The sequence below is a fragment of the Vulpes vulpes genome, chromosome 8 (assembly GCF_048418805.1).
Source record: "Vulpes vulpes isolate BD-2025 chromosome 8, VulVul3, whole genome shotgun sequence".
NCBI lineage: Eukaryota > Metazoa > Chordata > Mammalia > Carnivora > Canidae > Vulpes > Vulpes vulpes.
Genome location: NC_132787.1, coordinates 48,147,895 through 48,171,096, shown reverse-complemented (window position 1 = coordinate 48,171,096; position 23,202 = coordinate 48,147,895). Strand labels below are relative to the sequence as shown.

General features: G+C 45.6%; 1 protein-coding gene across 6 annotated transcripts in view; it reads right to left on the bottom strand.

Annotated features, from left to right (window-relative positions):
• Positions 1 to 1,587: 1,587 nt before the first annotated feature.
• Positions 1,588 to 23,202, bottom strand: part of DDX20 (DEAD-box helicase 20) — a 26,534-nt gene continuing 4,919 nt past the window's right edge. For 4 of the 6 annotated variants that reach the window (XM_072766454.1, XM_072766452.1, XM_025983340.2 and 1 more), the window contains 11 exons: positions 11,959 to 12,315; positions 11,579 to 11,673; positions 9,621 to 9,789; positions 8,882 to 8,996; positions 8,621 to 8,763; positions 8,342 to 8,480; positions 8,189 to 8,247; positions 6,894 to 6,976; positions 6,458 to 6,563; positions 6,203 to 6,304; positions 1,588 to 3,406 (listed from right to left, as the gene is read on the bottom strand). In XM_072766454.1, the coding sequence (XP_072622555.1) occupies positions 2,259 to 3,406; positions 6,203 to 6,304; positions 6,458 to 6,563; positions 6,894 to 6,976; positions 8,189 to 8,247; positions 8,342 to 8,480; positions 8,621 to 8,763; positions 8,882 to 8,996; positions 9,621 to 9,789; positions 11,579 to 11,673; positions 11,959 to 12,259 (2,460 nt within the window). In that variant the 5' untranslated portion in view covers positions 12,260 to 12,315 and the 3' untranslated portion in view covers positions 1,588 to 2,258. Of the gene's footprint in view, positions 3,407 to 6,202; positions 6,305 to 6,457; positions 6,564 to 6,893; positions 6,977 to 8,188; positions 8,248 to 8,341; positions 8,481 to 8,620; positions 8,764 to 8,881; positions 8,997 to 9,620; positions 9,790 to 11,578; positions 11,674 to 11,958; positions 12,316 to 12,741; positions 12,938 to 23,202 lie in introns of those variants that run through there. The other 2 variants (XM_072766451.1, XM_072766455.1) reach the window with 2 other exon arrangements.

Sequence of the window (23,202 nt, the reverse complement as noted above, 5' to 3'; positions counted from 1 at the left end):
CTCCAGCTTATTTTTCTATTAAAAAAAAAAAAAGCAAAACAAGACAAACCTCAGAGAATCCGATTAATTTCAAGACTAATGGGCAACCTCATCTCTAATTAAGATGCAACAGTATCCTAATTAAAATCCCCTAGCAATGACAGACTGAACTTGGCTGTATTGTGGGGGAAAGGGTAGAAGAAAAGAGGTAAGTTCAATTAGTTAGCAATGACAGGATCTTATCGAAATGTGTAATTAAAGTCTCTACCTCTTAATGACATGCTGGACCTAATTATGGATTTTCTATTTACAGTGTTAATTTATTCTAACTTGGCAATACATGCACAGTATAGACACATGTAAGCAAAGCCTACCAATGCCCAACTCAGATGACCAATCCAAATTAAACAGGAGTTTAGGGTGGTGGCATGTGTTGGATAGTAAATGACAATGGCTGTGCGTGTTTGCTGACAGCCCTGGGATAAGTGTTTGTACTTCTCTACCTAGATAAGTACGCACACAGGAAAGAAGAGCTTTCCTTTTTACTTAAGATTTTACTTCTTTCATGAGACACAGAGAGAGAGAGGCAGAGGGAGCCCACCGTGGGATGAGATCCCGGGTCTCCAGGATCAGGCCTTGGGCTGAAGGCGACACTAAACCGCTAAGCCACCCAGGCTGCCAAGAGCTTTTCTTTTAAAAAGTAAATACATTTCTATGAGGGGATTCTCTCACTACAAATCCAGTTCACAAAAAGGTTTGGGAACCCAATGCATACTCCTGAAAGGATTGCCACAGAAAAGCAACGAATAATGTGTATAGTTGTCCCCCCTTACCCACAGAGAGTATGTTCTAAGATGCCCCGTGGATGCTGGAAACTGCGGATGGTACCAAACTCTGTATGTACTGTTTCTCTCCTATACATGCACAGTAAGAGAGCAGCAATAATACAACATACTAGAAGTTATAAGTTATCTAAATGTGGTCTTTCAAAATGTTATTGTACTGCACTCACCTTTCTTCTTGTGATGATGTGAGCTACTGCTGGTCTGATGGTACATCAAATGGATGGTCTGCTTCTGGACCACAGATGATGCAGGGGGGGTGGGTAGTTGAAATCATAGAAAGTAAAATCTCAGATAAAGGGGGAACTGCTGTAATTTCAATTACATTTTTTTTTCTAAATTGTAATTTATAGATGCCCCATCTAAGAAAAATGGGATGCTCCCCACCAGGGGTCATTAAAAGCAAAAACTAGGAGAAATTTTAAAATGAAAGCATTATAAGAACTAGGGGGAAATTTCCGGAAGACCTAAGATTAGGACACCGTGTGGGAACAGCTTGAACAGAATGAGTTCCAGCTTCCTAAAAAAACTTAAGACAAAGAGCTAGAACTTTCTCTTAGCCTCCCAGCAGAGTAGGGCAGTTCCTAATCTGGGTTCCATACATGGATGTTAGAGGTCATAATGAACGCCTTAGAATTACATATACAATTGTTCACAGAATGGAAATTTTTCTGGCACAAATCTATAGCTTTCATCAGACTCCTAAAAGGATCCAAGAACCAACAGAGTTAGTCCTTTTCTTAAGAAACAAAAATAAGACAGCCACTGATGCTCCAGAGCTATTTAATATACAGTAAAAAACAGACAGCTTTCACAATCTTAAAAACAAGACATTCAAATGATCAACAATAAACATTTTGCATTTTTACTGGTAACAAATATTTTTAATGGAAGCAAAGAACATGAAAGCAAGTACCTTTGGGAAATGTCTGAAGCAGTATTTATTCCTTCCTGACGAAACATAAAAGGCGAAGGGATTTTCTGAGCTACCATGCTACAAATTTCTAAAAGAACATACCTCTATAGAAATACGAAATACAGTGCAAGCCTTTTGTCAAGAACTCCACAGCATAAACTAACATTATTTTTTAAATCTCAGCTGTTTTTATTTTTTCAAGTAAGCAGTGGTATAAGTCTTTTTAAATGTTTCTTTTTCAAATGGCTTACAGAAAATGGCATCCTGGAACCTTTAGCTCTACGTCCCCCAAATTTTTTTTCAAGAATTTGATCCGTGAAAAATTTAAGAAAAAAAAAAAAAAAGAAGAAAATATACCTGGTCAGGTAGGTCAAGACAATCTGAAAAATAGGTGTGTCCCAGCAGGAAGCCTCAAGACTTCAAATTCCTCAAAAATGCCACTCTACTCTAGGACAAGGAGGTTGGCTAACTAAAGGAATCGCTCACTGGTGTATGTGGATGGTCTGAGGTCCTGCCTGTAATCAATGGTTGCCGCGCATCATTTCTTGTAGATAAATTGTATTCATGTGATAAGCCGCCATCCAGCCTGGATGCCTCTGAGCATTCCAGTAATACGACTGAGAGGCAGCAGTGTAATACTCCTGCCACGCCCTGTAGTAAGCCCTCCAGTATTCCTCATAATCCTGATAGGCGTCAGAAAAACCTGGATGCGTCTCCCCACAGCAGTCATACCAACCATCTTCCTGGGGCTCAGCCTGCGCTTGATAGGAAGACCACGGGGGAGGGTTTCTCCGGCTCTGCTTAGCTCTCTGGTTAGCCCCCTCTTTATGCCTTGCCTTCGTTTGGGTTTCAGGTGATTCTTGACACTCTGCAGGATTAGGGGTGTCGTTTCCATTCAGAGGTTGTTCCAAAGATGTATGGCCATCCATAGGCGTGGACTCTGAGTCTTTCAGCTGAGTATCTGAAGAGCCTTCAAAGTAGGACTTATTTCCTTTGCTCTGGGAGGAAGTCCTCGAGCTGTAAGAATCACTGTCACTCTCAGAGTCTCCAGACTGGCTACTGCTTGCCAGCATCAGCACTTTCTCCTCAGGAACTTTACTGCTTACCAAACCATTCTGAGGATTCACAGTTGGATCCCCAGGACCTGTGTAATGCCTGATGATTTCCACAGGTTTCTCTAGCCCCTCATTAATATAATGTTCATAATCCTCTACCAATTCTATAAAAGTCAAAGAGTATGGCAGATGGATTTTAAAGGAAGACAGACAAGGAATTTTGGGGAGTGACACTTCTTTGACCTGGTGCTGACTGGCAGAGCTCTCAGCAGGGATCTCAACAGAATTCTTCACTTGCTCTTCCAACTGTATGCCACAGCCCCACTCTTTTGGAGACACTGCTTTTTCTATGATTCCACACTCTGAGTGGCTTTTTGCAGGAAGCTTTTGTTTGGTATTATTTTTTGATTTGACTAATGCAGACACAGAAGTATTTCTAGATGAAGCCACGTGGTTACCATGAGCTTTCTGAGTTTGAAAGGTTCTCTCCATTTTTTGAATCTGCTTTTTTAAGGGCTGGGTAGGTACACTTGCTGAGCCATATGTATGCATAGCAGCTTTAACCTCCACGTCCCAATCCAAACATTCCTCCATTAGACCAGGAAGAATGGGATCTACATAACAAGAACAAAAAGAATTTTAAAATTTTGAGCTATTCTAGACCAGGAATTTTTGAATGACTTCTTATGCTTTCCAGGGTCAAATAAGGTTAAGAAATAAAACATACTAATAATATACTAAGACGCTTAAGAATTACATTATATTTGTAATGACCTAAACAATCCTTGCAGTAAAGAAATATGCCCCCAGGCATGCCTGGGTGGCTCAGAGGTTGAGTCCAGGGATCCAGTCCCACCCACATGGGGCTCTCTGCAGGGAGCCTGCTTCTTCCTTTCCCTGTGTCTGCCTCTCTCTCTCTCTCTCTCTCTCTCTCTCTGTCTCTCATGAATAAATAAATAAAATCTTTTAAAAAAGAAAAGAAATATGCCCCCAAATATGCAGGACACATCCCATACCCTGAGCAGTATCTCCCTGGACCTCCTGCTCAAAAAGAGCTCATGCAAGGAGTAAGGTCCACGCCTGCAGCAATTCTCCCATCTCTGCCCTTCTCGCTCTCCCCAGTGCCTCCCTTTTATCTGACTACCACCGACAGCAAAACAAGATACTAGAAAATGGACTGTGCTCCCCCCAAAGCTTATCATCTGGGAAACATTACAACTGCAGCTCTGCACCCAAGTGAACCGGCCACCCTATGCTCCCAACAGGGAGAAATCACTGCCCCCAACAGTGGGGAAAAACCTCTATTAGGGGTAAAAGTCAGAGGACTGTAAAAATATTGATGGTCTCAATGGCACTTGTAAGTTCTAAAACATTTGCTGGCTCCAGCTCTCTAAATTTCCTATTCCATCCAGGTGGGATGACTTACTCCGCCTGCAAACTCAGACCTTCCCAAAGTGTGATCAGTTTTCCTTAGGAAGACAAAACATACAGAGCCTCTGATTTACATGGATCTTGCCCATCTGTTGCTGCTGTCAGTGCTCCATGTACACGTACCCCTACCTAATCCCTCTGATCTGGACTCTTCAGCTGGGGCTCCTGACCTGGCTGAACAGACCGACCCTCTGACGAGAACTCTGATTCCCATTAAGGTGAGATCCCTTGCTTGCCTACACCTCTCCCACTCCTGCCCCAGGTACTTCATTGGAACAGTCTATTGCCGTACAAGGTCTCAGTCCAGTATAAATCCAACACCATGAATATACTTTTCTCATGATTTCAGGGCTCTGTTAACATCACATAAAGATCAAAATATGTCATTTTCCAGTATCCAAAAGGCAAACTTAATTTTTATCTCTAGATGCTATAACACTGAATCCTACCAAAGTCTTAACCCTCTTGTACCAATTTTCTATTTATTTTTTCTACATTATAACCATCTGATAGGTTACCAGCAGACTTACACATATAATTAACATACTGTAATGTCTTATAACAACAGAGAACCTAAAAACCATTTCTAAAAACAAATTTAGAAAATCAGGACACAAGCTTAGAGCAACTGAAGAAATCTGTGAAAATAGAAACTCACAAAATGAGTTATTACAAAGCCAGAGCTTTGAGAATCCACAGAATTCCCAGACCTGTGTTTAATCTAGCTTTATAAAAATCACTAAATGAGTTGTATATTAATTGGTAAAATATTCAATGCTACATTTATTCAATAACTACATATCCCATATTCTAGAAGATCATGTATATATTGTATATTTATATATATATTCACACATATGTACGTATACACATGTATACTTACACACTAACAATGCAAATGTTAACATATATAGCAAACCACATTTCTACAATTTTTTTTTTTTAATTTTCAAGAGATCATTAATAGTTTGAGACGTGCAGTTTCCAAGGTGGCACTTAAAAAAATCAACTTGACAAATGACTCACTAAAATCAAAAGAAAACATTTCAGGGACTCCTGGCTGGCTCAGTTGGAAGAACATACAACTCCTGACCTCAGGGTCATGAGTTCGAGCCCCATGTTGGTATGGAGATTGCTTAAATAAATAAATACTTTTTTTTAAAAAAAGGAGAGAAAGAAAACTCTTCAAATTTTTTAAAATAGCATTCAAATTAAAGACACTACTCCTTCCTCGTGGTGACAATGGAGAATATGGCTAGAATTACCTCTCATAGCAACAAAAGTATTAAACATATGCCCCATTATTTAAAAGAATAAAATGAAACTGCAAGTTTACAAACTGAAATATACAGCTAACATAGTACTTAAATATTTTTCATGTGCCAAGAGTTAGCTTGCAATTTTCTCTCTGCTACATATGCCCCATTATTTAAAAGAATAAAATGAAACTGCAAGGTTACAAACTGAAAATATACAGCTAACATAGTACTTAAATATTTTTCATGTGCCAAGAGTTAGCTTGCAATCTTCTCTCTGCTGCTTATGAGCTATAAGAGCTTAGGCAAATTACTTAACTTCTCAATGCCTCAATACATTCATTCACAAAAAGTCAGTAATAATAGCACACACTTCACAGGATCGTGGCGAGAATTAAAAACATTAATATACTGAATGGGACCAAACATATCCTAAGTACTCTGTGTCAGCAATTATTTTTAAGAGGCCTATCGCCAATATGATTGATTATTCTTTTGACAGCAAAATGAAACAGACAGGGACGCCTGGGTGGCTCAGCGGTTGAGTGTCTGCCTTCAGCTCATGGAGTGATCCAGAGTTCCAAAATCAAGTCCCACATCGGGCTCCCTACAGGGAAACTGCTTGTCCCTCCGCCTGTGTCTCTGCCTCCCTCATGTGTGTCTCTCATGAATAAATAAGTAAAATCTTTAAAAAAAAAAAAAAAGGAAACAGACAAAATATACCTGGTAAAGGCAGAAGATTGATGTTACATTTCTGGGCAATTTTCATCATCACGTTTTCTTCTTCTCCCCGACAACAGTAGGTCACTGTCAACCCCAAAGTACCTAAAAGCACAGAGGGCATTTTATGTCGTAGATCAGTTTCACATAAGTGACACTCCACCTGTCACATTTGCATTTCTTCCTCCTAAAGAAAGCAGCCAAACTTTTTTTTCTTTCTTTTTTTTTAAATTTTTTTTATTTTTTTATTTTTTTTACCAAAACGACCAGCTCTGCCAATCCGATGCATGTATGTCTCCCAATCCAATGGTACATCCAGATTTACTACCAGGTTCACCTTCTCAGCATCAATTCCACGGGAAGTCTTGGATTGAAGAAGACAGTAAGTACTTGCATTAACTGCCACACAGGCACCAACGCACACTCAATTATTCTAGTATAACCAAGAGCCAAGTTAAGAACATGAGAATATTTAAGAGCAAAGGAAAAAGAAATTAATTTCTAAGGACGAGTTTCAAGAATAAAGATGAAAATATAAAACTTTGAAGAAAGCAAATTCCCCTACTAGAAAGATAATTCCCTTCTGATGTTCTTATCAGACACACCTATGTAAAATAAAAGATGAACCCTGTGCCTCTGATAACAGAGCCCAAGTCAAGATGGATTAGTCACTCAAACTGAACAGGAAATTTACCAAATCGGTGGAAATGAGGACTCTGCAATGAAAATGTTTCAGTTTGGCCATAGCATCAAGACGCTGATTCTGATTCATGTTGCCTAAAAAGACCCAAAAAGAAAGTCATATAAAAGCAACCTAATAAATATTTACCAAATCCACAAAAAAACAGAAATCATAACTATCGTTCTCAAGCTTTAAAAATACACCAACCCAAGTTAATTCTATCCTCATATGCAAATCAAGGTTAAGACCTAAAGTCAGAATCTTTTAAAATCTGGTTAGGCTGTCAGCTTGAAATTCAAATATTAATTTTAAATGATGACTGGGTTATGCTTGCAGATTTAACACTATAATCCACAAAGTTACATATGGGGTAGAATAACTCTTAGGAAAATAAAATTGCTATAATCAGCTGTTTATAAATTTAGTTTTGAAGTGTGATTTACAGTCAAAATATTAGAAAAGTCTTCCCTGTACCCCATGATATATAATGACCAAACTAAGGCTAACAGGTTATAAACTAAGATATCAATGAAAACTCTAAAAAGGAGCTCACTGATCAAAAATTTCTTTATATCTTTCATGCCTACTAGGTCAGCAGTAATAATTTAGCTTTGTGTCAAAAAATGAATCATCTGGGCAGCCCTGGTGGCACAGCGGTTTAGCACTGCTTGCAACCCGGGGTGTGATCCTGGAGACCCAGGATCGAGTCCCGCATCGGGCTCCCTGCATGGAGCCTGCTTCTCCCTCTGCCTGTGTCTCTGCCTCTCTGTGTCTATGAATGGATAAATAAAATCTTAAAAAAAAAAAAAAAAATGAATCATCTTGGGGCGCCTGGCTGGCTCAGTGGGAAGAGCATGTGACTCTTTACCTCAGGGTTGTGAGCTGAGCTCTACATTAGATGTAGAATTCACTTAAAAATAAAATCTTAAAAAAAAAAAAAAAAAAAGAAGTTACAGGACTTCAAAACAGTTAATTCGGTAGCAATTCTTAGCATTTTTACAATGATTATGTAAGGTAGCAAAGTATTTTTCTCTGAAGATGACAAATTTTATAAAATTATTAAGTTCTTCACCGACATTCATTCCAATTTTTCTAATTTCGTATTACATACCAAGTTGCCTCTTGAACAAGGATATCGATATGTGATCTCTCAATGAAAAATTCACCTCCAATTTCCTTTACTCTGAAGACTCAGTGCAATCTCACACTCACAAGACAACTCATGAAGTAGTTATATCTTCCTCCTGACGTTGGACATGCTTCAAGTCAGAACACTAAACAAAGACTAAAGGAAGAGAGGAGCTTACCTGAAATGCACTCAGCAGGAAAGCCTTTAGCAGAAAGGATATCTGCCAAGTGTTGTGCTCTATGAAAAATAACATAGAGGGTTATCATTTTATAGATATGGCCCTACACCTTTTATTTCACAAATTCTCCAGGTAACCTCTTAAGGTACATACCTGCTGTGCAAATTAGAAAAGACTAAGGCTTGATTAAATGGAATTCTGCTGAACAGTTCCTGTAAATGCTGAGCCTTTTCCTCAAAAATCTTATGGGCCAAAGGGTATGAATTGACAATTTTGTAATACTGCTTCAAACCTACAAAGAAGAGTCTTCTGTTAAAACAAATATATTTGCTATATCCTAATAGCAAATATGAAAGCACCAGCCAATGAGGCAAGGGAAAGCTCCAGAAAAATCACAAACCAGTAATGTAAGTATCCAATATCTCTTCTCACCTATGAGACTCGGATCACTGGAATTTAGTCTTACAAAAGTGGGATCTCTCATGTACTTTGTCAAAGCATTAGCCAAAAATTCAGGGTAGGTAGCTGATACTGCCAACATCTGTTTACTAGCAGGCAAGGAAGAATAAATCCAGCTGCAAAACAGAAGAAAAACACACCAGGGAAACCAATCACAGTAATTACCACCTGGAAAAGCTAAAGAGAGACACTTTAGGATACACTTTTAATAGTCAAGCAAGTTATTTTTCTTACTTTATTTGCTCCTGGAAGCTGCCTTCTTCTAAAAGCTTATCTGCTTCATCAAGAATAAAGAGACGTATACTGCCTGGGTTCAAGTAGTCAAGTTCTATCAGTTGTTTAATTCTGCCTAAATTCCAGAAGAAAAGCATATTGAATTATTCAAGATGCACTGAATATGTGCAAATCTTGGTCAATGTTGTTACTCAACTTACTCACAGGTTATACTGCTGACCTTCTTAACCTGACCCTCATTATTATGCATTTAAACTGAATCACAAAGCAGAAATTGTGAGTTCTGATCTTGCCTAAATCCATTATTTTTTCCTATTTCACCACCAATTAGTATGGATCATAAACACTCTTCCCATCAAAAGACTTGAATGCAAAAGCCCTGCATACTAAATTCTGATTTGAGTGATTCACAACTGAATGATTAATACAGAAATAATCCCAATCCATGGCTTAAAAAGGCTTCCTGAAAATCATCTCATTCCCCTTCTTCTGAGAAGCCGATTTCATACATGTGCTTAAACATCCTTAGGAATGGAGATCTCATAAATTCTGTTGGTAATCCAAATTCTGTTGGTAGTCACATGTTTGTATCTCACTGTTCTAAGCCTCTTCATTTTATAATTCTCAAAATAATTCTCAGTTATCGGAGATTTCCCATATTCTTATATTAATTACATTACTTACATTAAAAGTGTTCAGTTCTTAAGGAACCCTAATTATGAACAGGGTGATATCTTACCAGGAGAGCCAACAGCAATATGACACTTTTTAAGCCTGGTTTTGTCTTGTGATAATGGAGTCCCTCCAATAAAGACATGACACTCTAAGCCTTCCATTTTTATTCCAATAGCAGTAATAACAGAATGTATCTGTACAGCAATTTCTCTTGTAGGAGCCAAGATCAAAATCTAAAAAAGCATAAGATATATAAACCTTTAACAAGTCACAGGAGTAGATACGTATGACTGGCACATTCATACTACAGTGAGCTATCTTTCATTTAAGCAATTGTTTTAAGTTTTTACTGACAAGGGAAACTAATCCGTTCATTCACCTATGTATTCATTCAACAAATATTAAGCAAGAACCTATTATATGTACTAAGAAACAAATAGGTTGCTGTGAACAGTCAACAATACACAGTCCTTGCTTTCCTCGTGGCACTTTCATTCTATGTAAGAAGATAAACAATAAAAAAACATACATAAATCATGACATGCAATGAAAAGTGCTATAAAGAAAAATCAAACGGGAAAAGAGAGAGAAGTGACAAAGAAGGGAGTTGTTTTGAATGGGCCAGTGAAGGAAGGCCACTAAGGAAGTAACATTAGGGACCTAAGTGTACACTGCAGAGTAGAGCTAGCTGTGTGACATCTGGGGAACTGTTTTTAGGAAGAGGACACAGCAAATGAAAAGGCCTTATGACAGTAATGTTTTTGATGTGCCTGAGGAACAGCAAGGAGGCCCATGTCACTGGACCAAATCAGGGTCAGATATCTAGGTCCATGAAAGAGAGCCTTGAGACTAATGTAACTAACTATGGGAGGACAAGGTGAAACTACATGTTCTCAGCTACGAGAAGAGAAGAAAAAAAAAAAAAAAAGAAAAGAAAAGAAAACCTAGGGAGAAAATATGCCAAAACAATTCACAGCAGTTTCTGGGTACATGAGATTATGTGTTGTTTTCTGGTACTTCTTTGCTTTCCTGAATTTTCCAATTTTCAAAAAATGAATATGTATTACTCTGAGAACACAAAGATCTGAAGTTTGAAAATACAAATTTGGTTTATGGAACTTATTCGGGATTTTAGCATTTCACCTACTGCCAAATTGTCAGAAGCCAAAAATCTCAACTACATCTCAAATTCACAGTAGAACAGCTTAGGTCTTTGGGAAGCAAAAGGGCTTCCTATGGGCACAACCAGGATTTGGTAGATATAAAGGAATGTGGATATGCTGGCATACTGTTTATACATAACATGGGCTCAACAAAACTTTGTTAAAGAAATGATCCCCAAACCTACGTCTCTTACTAATTTGGGTAAACCATCTTTAGACCTACTCCAAGAAAACCTAGAAACGGGAGATCAATAGGATATACTCACAGAGCTCTAAGAATCACCTGCAGTTACCAGCAGCAATAGCCAGAGCACCGTCTTATCATCAATCAGGTCAAATACTAAATCTTACCACAATCGGGTCAGCAAGTAAAAGAATAAAGAAAACCTACCTGTATTCTCAGGTAATGCAAAAACTGACACACATGGCAGACATAATCTATTTAAGATGCAGTAATAGAAATTTCCAAACATCTAACACTAATGACGGATCCTTGGTCACTGTCCACACCACCACCATCCAATAGCTTTAATGTCTACTTAACTTCTAGACCTTCCATTTGCTTGACTCAATCATTCATCAAATCCATCTGTCTCTGGGGAGCTACAGGTATTGCATCCAACCCGTGATAAAGTCCACATAACAGGGACGCCTGGGGGGCTCAGTTGTTGAGCATCTCGCATCCTGTGATCGCAGCCCCTGTGAGGCTCCCTGCACGGAGTCTGCTTCTCCCTCTGCTTATGTCTCTGCCTCTGTGTGTCTCTCATGAATAAATAAGTAAAATCTTTAAAAAAAAAAAAAAAAAAAAAAACACAACCACATAACGTAACCTCCTTTGGGTCCTCCGAATCATACTCACCTGGGTACTTTGGTTTTCGAGAACAAGAGAGTCCAAAGCAATGGTAGAGAACACACAGGTTTTCCCAGTGCCAGACTTGGCTTGAACAATTAAATCTGAGGAGAAAAAAAATAAATACATCACAAGCCAGTACGGACTAAAGAAGCTTAGATACCAACACGAAATCACACAACCGGAAGGGTCTCCAGGGACCACCTAGTTGGCACCTTCGTTTTTAGTTAACTCAAAAAAAAAAGGGGGGGGGGGGCATAAGGCCACATCCAGAAACATGCCTCGTCCCTGAACCTCCACGGCTCATCTTCGACCTGTTACCGCGCAAAGGGCCGCGCCTCATCCCACCCGAACGCCGCGTCTCTGCCCTGGTCTCCTCCCGCCCTCACCGAGCCCGCAGCGCCCCAGCGGGATGGCCTTGAGCTGCACCGGCGAGGGCCGCTCGAAGCCGGCCGCCCGCAGCCCCTCCAGCACCGGCCGCGACAGCAGCAGCGACTCGAAGTCGGCCGGCTCCGCCAGCAGCACGTCCCCGGTGCGAGTCCGCGGGCCGCTGACGTCGTGAGCCGTCCGCAGGCTCCGCGCCGGCCCGGGAACCGGCTCTGCGGCCGTGAGCTGGGCGGCCACACGCTCCGCCGGCACCGCGGCCTCCACAGTCGCTAACGCCGCAGGGACTTCAAACGCCGCCGCCATCGCCGCCGCGCCGCCGCGCCGCCGGATCTCGCGGTACTTGAGGCGAGGGCGGGAGCCTACGAACGAGAAGATGAAAAACTTTATTGGCAGTCCTCCCCGGGACAGCGGTGCTCTCGGCCGCGGAGAGGGGCCGAGGGACGGCCGTCGGAGGCCTGGGAGGTCTCGGGGACGGCGGGGACGACAAACAGGTGGCTCGAGGAAGGCGGAGGTCACGGGGTGCGGCCGCGGCGGCCTGCCGAGGGCGCCGCCCCGCCTCCCGGGCCTCCGCGGCCGGTCCTCCGCCAGCCCCGCGCGCCGCCCCGCCGCCCCGCCGCCCCCTCGACGCGGGCTTTGTGATGCGCGCGGGCGTCACGCTCCCCGCCTCCGGGCCGCGGAGCCTTCCCCGCCCGCGCAGGGCGTCCGGGGTCCGGTCGGTGTCGACTCGGTGCCGCTTCACCACCCTCTGTCCTCGCCCCGGCAGGGTACCCGGCTCCCCGAGCTACCCTGCCATCTGCTGAATTGCAACCAAGCCCTGCTGCCACCTCCTGAACCCGGAGCGGGCCCTCAGACCTCCCTTAGTCCTGTGCCTGCGTCTGTTCCCAGCCTCGCCGCCCGACGGCTGATAGGATAGCTCCCCAGTCCGCCCTGTCCCCTGCGCTGCTCCTGCCCCTCCCCGCACCCTGCACCACCATCTCACGAGTGACAACTGACAGTCCGCAGCTTTCCCTTCCTCTAGGTCTCTGCTCAAATAGCGCCTTTCCAAAGGGATCATGCCTCACCTATAGTATTTTAATGTCTTTTTAATTTAAATTTAATTAGCCAGCCTGTAAGTACGTCATTAGTTTCAGATGTAGGGTTCAGTAATTCATTAGCTGCAAATAAGACCCAGTGCTCATCACATCACCCCATTACCCCATCCCCTTAACCACCTCCCCTGCAGCGACCCTCAGTTTGTTTCCTAGAGTTAAGTCTCTCATGGTTTGTCTCCCTCTGGTTTCTTCCCATTTGGTTTTCTGTCCCTTCCCCTATGACCCATTGCACTTTTTCTTATATTCCACATATGAGTGAAACCATGTAATTGTCTTTCTCTCAGCATAATACGTTCCAGTTCTAGCCACGTCAGTGTATTTTAATTCCAGCAGAGTTAACAGTGTTACATTAATTCCACGTGTACAATATAGGGATTCGACCATCCTATACATTACTCAGTGTTCATCATGATTACACTCTAATCTCTATCACCTATTTCACCCCTACCTGTTATTGTTATCTAACAGAATTACCCCATCCCCTCCACTCTCCCACCTTTCCCACTACTCTCTGTCCCTTGTTCTGCTTTATTTTTCTCCATGGTACTTACCACTACCTAAGACTGTTTATTGTCTGTATCCCCCACTCTACTAGGACAGGAACTTGTCTGGTTCTCTCCTGTATTCCTAATGGGAAAAAATCAGATCTCAAAACATAGTAAGCGCTCAATACTTATTGAATAAACAAGCTCCTGTGACCAAGTCTTAGCCATTATTCCAAATTTAAATATTTCCGGAACCTAACCTTATTCACAATTTCAAACCTAAAGATATTCGGCATCCAACTCCCAACTTTTTCTTTTGTCCTTATATCATTCTGATCCTTATCTCTCACTCTATTCTCACACATGTGCACACACCCAGATTCCAAACGATATAGGAGGGGCAAGGCAATCCCACTGGAAAGAGGTCCCAATGATGAATTTTGCTTAGAAATTTAGAAAAAAGGGATCCCTGAGTGGCTCAGTGGCTAAACGGCTGTCTTTGGCTTAGGGCATGGTCCTGGGGTCCTGGGATGGAGTCCCGCATCGGGCTCCCTATAGAGAGCCTGCTTCTCCCTCTGCCTGTGTCTCTGCCTCTCTGTGTCTCTAATGAATAAATAAAATCTTTAAAAAAAAAAAAAAGATCTAGAAAATGCAGAAAATGTCAACTGTCCATGTGAAGCAGGGGGGGGGGGGGCCTGCCAGGAGCAGGCACTGAAGTTTCCAGGCTTCCCCATAGTATCCCCACCTCTTTCATTCACCTAACTCCCAAATCCCAAACCTGGGAATTATTCTAGACTCCACTACCTACCGCCCCTCTCCTTTTCTAAGTATAACCTGAGGGCAGATAATTTGGCCTCCACATAGTTCATTCCTCTGTTCTCTCCATGGCATGTGTCCTATTTTAAAGCCCCTTTATCATTCTAGCTGTTGAAACAACCTTCTGAATGGTACCCCGCCTGATTTCTTCTCTCTCCCAACCATTCAACCCACGGGTGCTGGAGTAATCTTTCTTCAGTGCGATTCTTAGATTGTTTGGGTCCAGCTGCAGATCCCATTCCTTTTAACAACCTTCTTTATTTCCCATGCCAGACCTCCACTCACTCTATAATAACTCCAGTCTCACTCTTGCTGTGTCCTATTTACTTGTTTGTGTGTCTGTCCCTCACTATGAGCTTCTGAAGGGTGGGAATTTTGACACTCTAGGCTCGCCAGCCCAGCACATGCCCTTGATGGGCCTAATAAACATTGAGTCTTGCTCAGAAGTCTTCACTGGGTATCCATGCACACAGCAATAGTTCTGTAGGACTCACACCAATCACTTATGAAGAATCCAGCTCTCATCCCAAAAGCAACAAAAAGATTGCTCTTGCAGAAAAGAACATTTACAGTTTTATAGGTATTCTGGGATTGTGTCTGTTGTTTGTGATGTTTCACAGACACAAATATTGCAGTAATGTTACCAGGAAGAAATTGTACTGCTTCAGTGAAAAACACAAATCAATAAAGTGCTTTCCTCAGTAGTGAAAAATGTTAATAATTCTATTGGCTGTAACTGTTAGTGCCATAAAGATAAAATCCAAAGGTAAGAGACCATTCAATAACTAGTTAAGGTTTCACAGCAACAAGTCAGACTGTTGTGTGCCTCCCGGCCTCCCCCAGGGTAAAATCACACTGGGACCCCAGCCTTTTCTTATGCTGGTCCGTCTATGTGGGAGGCCTTTCCTCACCTCTGTACCTGGGAGTTTTATTGGGAAGGATTCCTATGTACTGAGAAGCAAAAAAAAAAAAAAAAAAAAAAAAACACATAGACTCAGGGTAGATGCTGAGGTTCTAATGGTCCCATATGATCATTTCACAGTAAAGGTTCCTATACCAGAGGAGAGGGAAATGATGGCGAATAAAAGCATGGACCTAAGGTGGCCCACCCTGAGTGTGAGGATCCATGGGAAAATGTAGAAAGGAAAAGCACTACAGTTTTTTTTTTTAATTGTATTTATTCATGAGAAACAGAGAGAGGCAAAGACACAGGCAGAAGGAGAAGCAGGCTCCCTGCAGGGGACCCCGGACCCCAGGATTACACCCCGAGCCGAAGGCAGACACTTGACTGCTGAGACCCCAGGCAGCCCTGCACTACCATTTTGTTTTGTTTTTTAATTTTTATTTATTTATGATAGTCACACAGAGAAAGAGAGAGAGGCAGAGACATAGGCAGAGGGAGAAGCAGGCTCCATGCACTGGGAGCCCGACGTGGGATTTGATCCAGGGTCTCCAGGATCGCGCCCTGGGCCAAAGGCAGGCGCTAAACCGCTGTGCCACCCAGGGATCCCTGCACTACCGTTCTTATGGCTACTTCTCATTGGACCCTCAAAGCAACAAAGGGTAGGCCATACTGCATTCAACCACAAACATCTCTTTATTCTTTCTTTGACAAACATCCTCTCACACCTAATGTGAATTAGCTAAACAAGGGAGACACAGAAATGGGATGGAATAATCAGAGCCTGGCCCTCGAGGAGAAACGTACAGGCTGACAGGTGGCCTTGATCAAGGAGGAAACACACAGGTAGCACAAGATGGCTGTAAAATCATTGCAATACTCATTTTTCAGGGCTTTCGTTGAAGTGTGGCTGTCATGTGGGAGAAAGTGGGAATTTATGAGAAATTAAGGAAAATGCCTTTTACTATTCCAAAAGCAGTAGCTTGCTTTATGCCCTCCTCATCTCCACCCAAAATGAAAGCATGCCTTAAAGCATGCACCTAACTATGAGAAAAGCTCCATGAGCAGATCGTTCCTCACCCAATCCTTGGAGTCTAGTACTTGTGCCAAAACAGCACCAGGGAGGCAAAGCTCAAGTCCTGTGAAGTACCAGGGCTTCACTTTCTGAGCTGATCCTTCAGGATAGAGAAGGAGTACATCAGGCAGTGGGGGTGGAAGGAGAGTTCACCAAGCAGACAAATCAGAGATATTCTGGGCAAAGTGAACAGTTTGTGCAAAGGCGTGGAAGCATGAGAAACTGTAATAGTTTAGGGAAGCCACGAGCTTTAGTGTGAACAGAGGCAAGTAAGGCAGCAGGTACCAGGAAATGAGTCTGCAGAGATATATCGGTCCCGCATCACGGAGGGCCTTGTCCGCTGCCACAGGAATAGAGATGGAGTGTGCTGTGCTCTCCCGTGCACAGGGACCTGTTATGTAACAGGACAAACGCGGCTGGAAATGTGGATGAGGCTCTAGTCATGGCCAAGCTGAGGAGTTTGCATCTACAGCATCTACATTTGGGATCGGATTTGAGGCAGGTCACTGCAGGACCCATTTCACATGCTGTCTCTTACACCCGACGGCACCTAGGTGTGCTAGGTGACGGCTCTCCAAGCGCCAGGGCACACTGCTTATCCTGCAGACCGATGAAGCACCTGTTTCCTCACTCTCTCCCTCCTGGACAAGGGGGACCTTTCTTCCCGCTGTTCCTCCATTGGTCTGTTCAGTGGATTAGTGCCATCAATAAACTTGGAGTGTATCAACTCACAATATCTGGCCTCCTGGACAGAATCTATTGCTTCATGACCTACTCAATCCCATGTAGCTACCTTCCAACATGGAGATTGACTATTTTTACTTATGTCCCTTGGCATAAGGAGTGACCATATATATTCAGTACCTTTTTTTAAAAAAATTGATTATTTATTTATTTAATTCATGAGAGACACACACAGAGAGAGAGAGAGGTGGAGACCAGGCAGAGGGAGAAGCAGGCTCCACGCGGGGAGCCCAATGTGGGACTTGATCCCGGGGCTCCAGGATCATGCCCTGGGCTGAAGGCAGGTGCTAAACTGCTGAGCCACCCAGGGATCCCCTATTCAGTACCTTTTAAGACAGGAATTAGGAGGTGGGGAAGCAGCAAGGGCCCAGTCCCTGCGCCGTGCACCCTGCTCACCCACTTCTCGCCACAGGCATTTGCCTGGCAGGCTTTCGAGAAAGAATCCCAGGTCTGCCTCCCTCTCTACAGACCCAGACCCCCTCTGTCCAAGCCCCGCATTGATTAATTGCCCCTTTTAGTACCACAGCCTCAGTCTTTAGGAAGGCAGCACGTTTGCTCTTCTCCTTGTGAGAACGGGGCCCAATTCATTCTTGTCCAGGCAACATAATAAATAACCTGCCCCTGTTGGCAAGGAGTTTATTAGAGACTGATGGGACATTTAACAATAAGTGGGGGCCTGTGATTTATTAGGTAGGGAGGCTCATGGCGTCTCCAAAGACTAGGAATGTGGAATTTAATTGATAAAGCAGCTGTCAGCAACAATGAGATGCACTCAATAGAATATGCATTTGAGGGATTCTCTTTGGAGCTGTCAGGAAGGGCTTCCGCTAATCATATTCGGCTCCTGCGGGTGGGGGTGTCTGCTGGATATGTGTGGGAGACAAATGGCAGGGAGGGGACTCTGCAAGAGGCCTAGGGAGGGAGGCACCTGTCGGTTGCCCAGCCCAATGGAAGAATGTGACACAAATGAGCACAAAGAAGTGGGATTCCCGTCACCCTGAGTGAGGATCCCCTTCAAGAGGCCCTGGCCCCTCTCCTGTGTACTGCTCCAGACAACAAGAGGCACTGAGGGCCCACTTCCTGGAAAAGCGGGGAAATCCCAAGGGTAAAGTGGCCAGAAGAGAGATTGGTTCTGGAATTCTAAATTCCCCAAGCCCTGAGATTTCTGGACCAGACCTCCCACCTTGACCCTCCCCACCACTGACCCTCAGGTATGCAACACACTGCCTCACACCACCGTTTCCCACCTGCCCCCACTCTTTCCCACGCAGCCTCCCTAAAACCCCTGCTCAGGGGGCAGCTCCTCCTGTCACTGCCACTCTCAAGCCAAGAACAGAGCCTCAAAAACTTGGATGGAGACTCGCCTTTTGTTTTTGTTGCTGTCCCCCAGCTCTGGGTCCCCCCACCAGAATCCAGGGCTGAGAACCTGGAAATAAACGCCTGTGGTGCCACGTGTGCACACAGCTACCTTCCCCCCTTGGGGCACCCTCCACCTCATTTCCTGACAATAAGGGGGACTGGTTTTCTCTCCGTGGAGGGCACAGCTCTGTCCTCAGGCAGTCTCGAGCCTTCTCAAGGCAGATCTGCTTGAATTTTCTTACGTCCCCACCTCCACTCCTCTGGCTGTTGCTCAGCCTTAAACAAAGCCACTTAAGGCCCAGGAGGGGCTTTCTTAGGCTGGGCTGCTTCCCTCCTTTGATCCTTGGCATCTATTCTTAGGTCCCAGGAGACCAGTCTGCCTCCTTGTTCCCTTCAGGGAGAGAAAGGGAGGGGAAGCAGTAGACAGGGAAGAAGTAATTGTCACTGTCTCATCTGAGCCTCAGGGGTGACACTGAGGGACCTCGGAGCAGAATGGATACAGCAACTGGTTTGATTAAATCAAACCTCTCCTGCAACCTTGTTAAATTAAACTGACAGGCTGAGAGCAGCCAAGGGAGGGCAGAGGGATCATCACCTCCAGTGGGGGCAGAGGAGGCCTAGAGCCGAGGCTGCTGAGATCAGATGGCAGCGGCGGCAGGCTGCCCTTTCCCTTGTTTGCTGACTACAGATAGGGGATGAATTTATGGATGCGAGATGCTGAAGTACCCATGGAGCACAGGGGCTGCCGGGCTGACGCAGGGGCAGGCAGCTGCCTCCCCAGAGGCTCCACAAATTGCCTCGGCACTCGGGCCTCCCATTTGGAACCGTGCTGGTGACATTTCAAAGGGCCTCTGCACATCTAACCTTTACAACAGGACAGGAACCGAGGGAGTGTCTGCCCCTCTTTACGGTTAGAGAGACTGAGGCACGGAGAGATTACAGGGCCAAGCAGGGTCAGGCAGAGACGGGCAGCAGGGCCAGTCCAGGAACCCAGGCCTCCTGCCTACCGCGTCCGGCCCCATCGCCTCCAGCACAACGCCTGGGATCCAGTCCCCAAGATGCTGTTTCTCCTCCCAACCACAGGAGACGCGAAAGCCACGCAGCGTGCTCCGCAGGCCACCGTGGTGATGCCGGCTCCCAAGTGGCTGGTGAAGCCCACCTGCCAGGCACACGGCCCTTCCATCACACTCATGTCACCCGAAACCTCCCAAGCTCCTTCCACTTCCCCCTCTTTACAATTCGGGGGCAGGGGCTGTGACCGGGAGACCATTAGCCACACCAGCCACAGCAGCGTCGTCGGAAAGTAACACTGACACCCGCTGGCTCCTCACCCGTCACCCGTTCCTCACCTGCCAAAGCTAATTTTCCACTCACCGGTGGATGAGAGCTCATTTCAGTTTCTGAGTTGCCCCCCTACACACACACACACACACACTCACACACGCACATTCACACTCATCTATGGCTGCACAGTGCCCTTGTGCACAGAGTGCGGCCTCAGCCATAATGCCCTCATTTCCACCTCGGGCACATGCCAACCATGTGTTCATCAACATGTCCAGCCCTCCCCAATCTCTGTTTCCATAAGGAGGACCCAGGATGGGGATGCCAGTGACGCTGGTGCACACTGATTGCCAGCAGGCACTGCAGGGGCACCCTGCAACCACTGCCGCCATGGAGGACTCGGGGTGAGAGTTGGCACCTGGGGTAACATTTGCTTGATGAGGACGTTCCTTGTCGCCATCACCCACTGGCAGAGTATGTATGTACCACGCCAGGTCGGCATCACCCTGCTCTGTGTCTCTGCTTCCCGAGGGACTCTGATTCCCGCCTCTGACCTGAGAAAGCTAGGAAACGGCAGGCAGACAGGCAGGTCGGAGGTACTTAGACAAATATCCAGCCCTCTGAACTCATGCCTGCTGCTGTCACCGGCCCCACGCAGAGCCAACGTCTCCAGTCTACTAGGGCAACTCACTCAGATTTCTGTGCTGCGCTTTCCTGACCTGCAAGTCATACGCATGGGCCAGAAATGCAGACTTTGGTCAGAGTTTTTAAATTTTAAAGATCACAGAGGTGAAAACTGAGACCCAAAGAGGTTGAATTACTTGTGTGAGGCCCTGGGGCAAGGCGGTGGAGTGACAGAGAGGGAGAGCATGGGTTCTGCGGCAGGAGCCAGAGCCTCCTGGTGACCCTAGGGGAGTTTTGGCTCCTCAGCTCCTTCCTCAACTGCAGAATAGAGGCAACAGAAGCCTCTGCCTCTGAGGCTTTGAGAAGAATAGTTGAGCACCTGATACACTCCATAGATGTTAGCAAGCCCTATTTTTACTGCCAGCCTGGAGGTTCGGACACACATGTCTTAACTTCTGGTCTCCCCATGAGGTCATGGTCCCCTGATTCTCCATAAGGTCATCCTCAGCTCCAAAAACTCTTTGATTCCAAGTCAGAAAGATGAAAATGCAAGCTATTTCCAAAATGCTCCAGGCAGAGACACAAAAAACCATTTAGGGGATTCATTATTCACTCTCCAATGCTTCAGTCACTTCCTATGGGTGATGATTCATGGGGAATAATCACAGCTAAGAAAATCTGTCCAAAGGCGGGAGGAGGGGGCATTAAAAACCCACACCCCTTTGCTCGTTCAGTGCCTCCTCTTTAAAATGCATCTTCATTTGTGAAGTGATGACATGTGTCTCCTGGCCTCATTGCCATTCCACTTTGGGCCTCGAAGCTTTCTCTTGGTGTAGACTGCAGCTGCTGGGAGCCATTGCCCACCCACACCCCACAGGACCCAAGGGAGAGCATCTTCCTCTCTGGTCAGGCAGAAGCCCTTCCAGCAGCGGCCGTCACCCCAGCCCAGGCTGCCCTCAGGGTCTCCGGCCACAGCCCAGGGCCGCCATCTGATCAAGGCCAGGACAGCTCTCTGGCCCCTGCAGAAGACCCAAAGCCAAAGCCTCTTAGGAGCCAGTCTGGTGCAGTAAGCCATCCCTGACATGTGCCCTCTTTTTCTCCCTGCCCCATGGCCTAGGAGGAGAAGCAGGTAGCCTTCCTTCTTATCTTGCTAACAAGTCTCTCCCTGGCAGGCTGCCAAGCTCTGGATTTGCCCACAGCTACCAGAAGCTGGCAGGGAGAGGAGCGTGCGCTCTGAGCAGCCAGCCACAGTAGGTAAGGCCATGGGGATGGGACCGGCACTGGGCCTCCAGGGAGTCAGCTGGGGCAGAATGTCCCCAGGGGAGTCCTGAGAATGGGTCCCTCTCCTTTTCCCTGCAATCTGTGTCTACCAGGGCCAGTCTGCACAAATTGTATAAGCATTTCCCTTAGCTGTGCCCTGACATTCTTTAGGTGTTCTTTGCAGTTGAAAAATATTTGCTTTTCCAGTAAATGTGTGCAAAATGGAAATATTCGCTTCCCGAGTAGCAATGAGACCATTGCTTAGGCACCATAAGCAGGAGACCCATAGCTACAAATAATTCCAGGTACGGCTTGGTAGCAGCCCACACTAAGCCTGGTCTAGATAATGATTCGTTGTTTGGGCTGCTCTAACTTTGCACAAGGCGGTTCCCTCTGAGTTGTTCAGGAGAGACAGCACATTCATACATGGAGCTTTCCCAAAGTCACAGACTGCTACTTCTTCCTCCAACACCTTCCTTCCATGCCCTCTGAACACATTTTAGCATCTGCACCACTGATGGCCTGGTCTTGCAGGCCAGTGACTGGACAGAAATGGAGGCTGAGAGTGGTGCCTGGGATGGCACTATGTGGACGGTGGGGTTTGCAGATGGGGAGCCTAATGCCCTCATGGACTGTAGCATCTCTGGTAGCCCAGCCCAGGGCACATCTTTCCTCTTCCAGCAGCGTGGGTAGTAGAAAAGAGGGAACTGGGAGCTCTTGTTCCTTCCATCACCATACAGAACAATCTCCTTGAGCCTCAGCTGCTCTGTCTGTAAGTGGGGAAAAGAGCACTCCATGTTTAAAGACATGAAAGCTGGGACGCCCAGGTGGCTCAGTGGTTGAGTGTCTGCCTTTGTTCGGCTCAGGTCATGATCTCTGGGTCCTGGGATGGAGACCCATGTCAGGCTCCCTGCTCAGACAGGGTTCTGCTTCTCCCTCTCCCTCTGCTCCACCCCCCTGCTTGTTCTCTCTCTCTCTCTCTCCTCTCTCTCCTCTCTCTCTCTCTCAAATAAATAGATAAAATCCAAAGTGAATCTTTCCTTTGGAACCCAGAGACCTCCCAGCATATAGGCCATGTGGTCCCTCTGCCATCTCCCCTGGAATTAGGATTGTGGGAGACAGAGGAGCCCAGGGCCCCGTCTGAGGTGGATGGAGGATTCAAGCTAGGAGTTAGAGCCTTCTGAGAGTAGCTAGGCCTCACTCCAGTGCTGTCCCCGCCATCCAGCTGTGTGCACTCTCAGACACGTAGTCTCTGCTCAGCACCTGCAGACCTGCCTGCCAGGCAAGGTCCTCTGCCTGGGGAGACACAGCTCGGCAGTGACATCTGAACACATTCCAATGGCACATGTTTATCTCTAGGGTCAGCCTTTCCTGTTGGTGCTCTGGAGGTGTGGAGGAGCAGGGAGGAGGCTGGGGATGGCTGCTGGCAGGCACGGGAGGTGGAGGCAGGAGGGTAGTGGGGGTGTGGACCTCCCTCTTGGAAGGCCTATGTTTGATGAAGCTTCCAGACTGCATGTGGCCACATGTGTCTCTCCTCATGTCAGTGTGAGCTCCTCGGCTCTTCTGCTGCCAGTGGAGATGGGCACTGCTTCGCCCAGGGATACACC